This window comes from Halyomorpha halys, unplaced genomic scaffold (assembly GCF_000696795.3).
Source record: "Halyomorpha halys isolate HHAL.00 unplaced genomic scaffold, Hhal_1.1 Scaffold852.1, whole genome shotgun sequence".
Taxonomy (NCBI): Eukaryota; Metazoa; Arthropoda; class Insecta; order Hemiptera; family Pentatomidae; genus Halyomorpha; species Halyomorpha halys.
Window position 1 is genome coordinate 706,222 of NW_027111393.1, and position 4,948 is coordinate 711,169.

At 29.1% G+C, this 4,948-nt stretch overlaps 1 protein-coding gene across 1 annotated transcript in view; it reads right to left on the reverse strand.

Moving 5' to 3' along the window:
• LOC106686622 (retinol dehydrogenase 11) overlaps window positions 1–4,948 on the reverse strand; it is a 38,780-nt gene that overhangs the window by 22,522 nt on the left and 11,310 nt on the right. The window contains exon 2 of the mRNA XM_014430012.3: window positions 3,651–3,771. Coding sequence (XP_014285498.2) covers window positions 3,651–3,771 — 121 coding nt within the window. The remainder of the gene's footprint in view (window positions 1–3,650; window positions 3,772–4,948) is intronic.

Below are 4,948 nucleotides of genomic sequence, written 5' to 3' on the forward strand. Positions count from 1 at the left end.
TTTTTTTTTATTTTAGTATGTATGTGATCATTTATCAATATTACCTATTGCCCACAACTGTGTGGCAGATTGTAATATCTATCAATAAATAAATCTATCTATTAAAAAAAAATTCATGGAATCTTTAAATGTTAGAATTTAAAAATTAAATTTAGAGCCAAGCATAAATTTCATAAGGTATAGTATAGGTAAATGTCAAAGAGTTTTCCAAAGTTTTTTTTTAGTCCAAAATATATATGAAATCCGCTTTACGACCTCTAAGTCCTCGAAAATTCCTCTATATGTTTAGAGTGCTCCTTTATATGCCTGGGATATTATAGCAACTATTTCAATAAAATCTACCAACCGAAAGTGCCGCATTGTAGTCGATTTTATAAATTTTATTTTATTCCTCAATAACGGCAGTAACGATTTTGATAACTCAAATTAAACTCGCTTTATAAATGAAAAAATAAATGATCATTAATATCAGGAAGGTCTTATCCTCATGGGAATAAATTAACAAGGTTTGAGAGGAGTGAAGGTCATGTAGCTGCATTTCCTCCTATGACAGGAGCCTAACATGAGAAAAAAAAGGCAGTTAATTCACGCCAATTTTCGTTTAATTTAATGAAAACCATGTATGATCCCTATTCAAAATTGATGAGTCTGCCAAGTATAGTTAGGGGCAATAAAAAATAGCGGCTGTATCAAAACGTTATAAAAAAATAATTTTTCATTCAGACCTAAATATTTCCCCAGATTTTCCCAATATTTCCCGAGATATAGCTTTGTAAACGGCAACATTTCATAAAAAATGCACTGAAAAATCAGTAGTCGGTCAATTTATTTTAAGAAATCTGTATCTCAAATACAATTCGACGTACAATTGTCTATTAGCACTCAAATTAAAGCTAATTTAATGAACTATAAAGTACTTTATTACATTTATTTTAAGAGTTATGTAAGAATAGCAGTTTTTATGATATTTGACAAAATAAATTTACAGATTTATAGTTCTTCTGACAAAGTTTCATGTCCAAAATTCATATTCATATGAGAATATCATAAACACTACTACCCCTACGAAGATTAGGAGTTAACGAAGAAGTTAAATTACCTTTATTTTAAGTGCTGACAGACATGTGTACGTCTAATACTCCCTGTGATATTGTTTTTCAAAAATCAAAAAGGTCTTTCCGAACAACTAGAAATCAACATTTTGTGAAGTTATTTTGTTAAATATCATAAAAACTATTACTCTTACGAAGATCAACGTTATAAACTACTCTATATTGCATTTAACTAGCTTTAATTTGAGTTCTGGCAGACGTCTATATGACGTTTGGTTTCTAAAATATATTTAATTTACAAATCAAAATGTTTGTTCGAACAACTAGAATTAAACGTTTTGTCGAATATAATGAAAACTAATCCACCTACGAAGAAAAACGTTATTTACTACAATATATTATGAATATATATACTATATACTAGCTTTAATTCGACATTTGTACGTCGAAGGATTTTTGAAATATAGATTTCTCAAAATAAATTTACTAACAACAGAACGTATTGAACGTCAAAAACTAGCTACTTATTAAAACTACCTACTACATTAGAAAACCTAAGAGAACATCATTTAAAGTTGTAAATTTGCTAAAATATAAGCTCTAATAAAACTATTAACGTTTAATATATCCCGAGATATAGCTTTGTAAAAAGCAAGATTTCATAAAAAATGCACTGAAAAATCAGTAGTTAGTAAATTTATTTTGAGAAATCTATATCTTAAAAACCATTCGACGTACAAGTGAAATTATACACGATAAGTACTCAACCCTTCTTATACCCTGAGGTATTCTAAGATGACTTTGTTGTACGTCCACTGTCAACAATCAACATTTTGTGAATTTATTTTGTTAAATATCATAAAAACTACTACTCTTAATAAACGTTATAATCTTCTTTACAGCACATTTAGCTAGCTCTAATTTGAGTTGTAGCAGACGTCTTATACGTGGTATGCTTTCTGAGATTTAATTCATTTAAAATCAAAATGTTTGTCCCAACAAATAGAAATAAACATTTTGGGAATTCATTTTGTCGAATATAATGAAAATTAATGCTTCTATGAAGAAAAACGTTGTATACTACTAAATATTATATATACACTATATACTAGCTTTAATTCGATTGTTAATTTGAAACAACATTTGTACATCGAAGAGTTTTTGAGATATAGATTTTTTTTAAATAAATTTAAAAACTACTGATTTTTCAGTACATTTTGTATGAAATTATTCTTTTTAAAAACCTATATCTCGGGAAATATTTAACGTACCCATTCACGTCTTGTAATAACATAATAATCACGTTGGGGACACAAATTATTATCTTTGGTTCTTATATCTCATATGAAATAAAAACTTAATTTACTTCCATTCGTCAAATAAATTTTATTTGAGGATGGTAAGATGAATATAAAATATGTATAAGATACATTTGTACATCGGCTCAACATATGACTGAAGCGCATATTGGCGCCGCGACTCTCCCCACACAGTGGACGTAAAACAAACTCACCTAAGAATACCTCAGGGTATAAGAATATATGAGCACCCTATACAATAATAATTTCTCGTAATTATGTTTGTACGTGTTAATCAATATTCTATTCTATAGGATACGAAAAAAAAAATGTATATAACTAAGATAAAACAGAAGAATCTGAGCTCTGGCCAATAATAATAAAAAAACTATACACTTTATATAAAACAAAATTACTTACAAAAATTAAAACATTAAACGTGACCACTATTTTCTATATCAGGTGTTGCATAGGATACCTAAATCACTAGGCTCTATATATACTACATCATAAATTTAATAGGGGTTGGAATTTAGAGGTTAGTAGTCGGGAAGGTAGCAATGTTGCTACAAGGGCTTCAATGCCGAATTTCCAAAAAATGTTCCTCTAAACTAAATGTAATTTTATTTATTAGAAATAATTGAAAATAAAATAGAAAATATTTGTCAAAAACAATCACTCACAGATGCAGTAAACATCTTCATCTGGCATATTGCTAAGAAGGCCCGTGACAGATTCCTTAATTCAAAGTTTGAAACACGGTTGTTTTTGTGCATATTTGTCGTGAAAGTCTTAAATGTATTCGTTCGTTGTATATTTCTATTTCCGTTCGGTAAACAATTATATTTTAAGAATAACAATCAACACGACAGAGGGTTCTGAGGGACTCGTTACAGGATTCATTTGTCTTACGTTTTGGTGATCTGACCTGATTTATTTTTTGATGTTTTTTAAAAATTGTATAATCCAATTCCATATAAGTACAGTAATATTACACGTAATATTTGATTTAAAAATTAGACAAATAATGGTAACTGTTGCGTTACGAGTTAATAATTCGTTGTTTGGGAAAGAAATGTTACAAGCTGTTATAAAACATAGCTGTATCGAGGAAATTAGTTTTTCTCATGGGTAAGCGAAATCGGACGACTATTTGTCGAAATATAGGTCTGTGGCCGAAAATACATTTGTGCATGTGTAAGCAAAAGTAGTAGATGTAATTCGCAAACATTTTAATACCAATCATCAATTTTAATTAAACTATAGGCCATTCTCTGCCTTCACCTTACTCAAGACTTACCTCTCCTAGCCAGATCCAGAGCAGTGTATCTGCCAATCCCGGTGTTGCTTCCAGTAACGATAACTACTTTCCCGTCTAATCGTTTTGTACTGTGACATTTTCCACTCGTGAGCCACCCCATCTAAAACATTAAGCATTTGAAAACAAAACATATCATTACAAAAACATTTATTGTTTGTTATCCGGCTTATGTCTATGCCTCCTCAACCACTAAACAAATTAAAATATTTCATTATTAATAGACCATGGATAAATATAAATGAGAAGAAGTTGGTTGGCGGTGCGGTCAATGAAGAACACAAGCTTAACTTATTAGTGAAAGAATAAGAAAATAGTAGAAAAGGAGAAGGTATGTAAAAAGAAAGATGAAAAATAGAAATAAAACATGAACTAAAGTCTTTTCTAGGGTTGTTATCTTGTTTTTTGTTCTTAGCCCTAACGAGGGATTGAAATTCTGGCCAAAACGTTGGCACTATAGTTAATACTTATTTATTTTCTTCACTGACCACATCCCCTCTCTTCATTTATTTAATTTTAATTTTTCTTTAAAACATTAACAGTTCAAGGCCGAGCCACTTAAACCAATATTCCCCTCTGGACAGCAATTTTATTTTATTTTTTTCTCAAAATCTGTATTAAATAGTTAAACGTCAAAGAATTTTTCTTTAATATTAGCAAGGATAAAATCATGGTAATTACAAATACATTATATCCTAGGTTAATATACCTATCATTATTCTTATCTATTTTTTTTTTAAATAACCGCAAGTTAATTTCAACTAAAATTTGCTTTTCGTTGAAATTAACTTTTTCCTATAGATATCCATGGGTACATGATTACCTTTCAAGACTAATGATTTGTAATTTGAGAATAAAATTTAAGTGTCGATCCGTTTTTAAAATATAAGCGGATACAGAAAATTTATATTTCACATAAACCAGTGAAAGTAGCCAAAAGTAATTTGACAACAGAACATTGCTTCCTTGATGTCTAAAACGTAAAAGGCGAATGCAAATTTACAATTCTCAGTACATAATTTTTTTTTTCACTCCCTGCATGAATGCAATGCTTTCCTACTTTTATAAAGTGTTAGAATGTTTGCCAGTTATTCAGATCACTATAGTTTATTCACTGTTTTTATCTCAATTTGATCCTAGGAATTCTGGAATACAAATTTGATTACAGACAGTAACGGAGCCAAATTTATTCTTTAATGTTCAAAATGTAATATTAAGTAAATACTGTAGATATATATATCGGAACATAATTTTAAAATTTATTATTGATATTTATAACT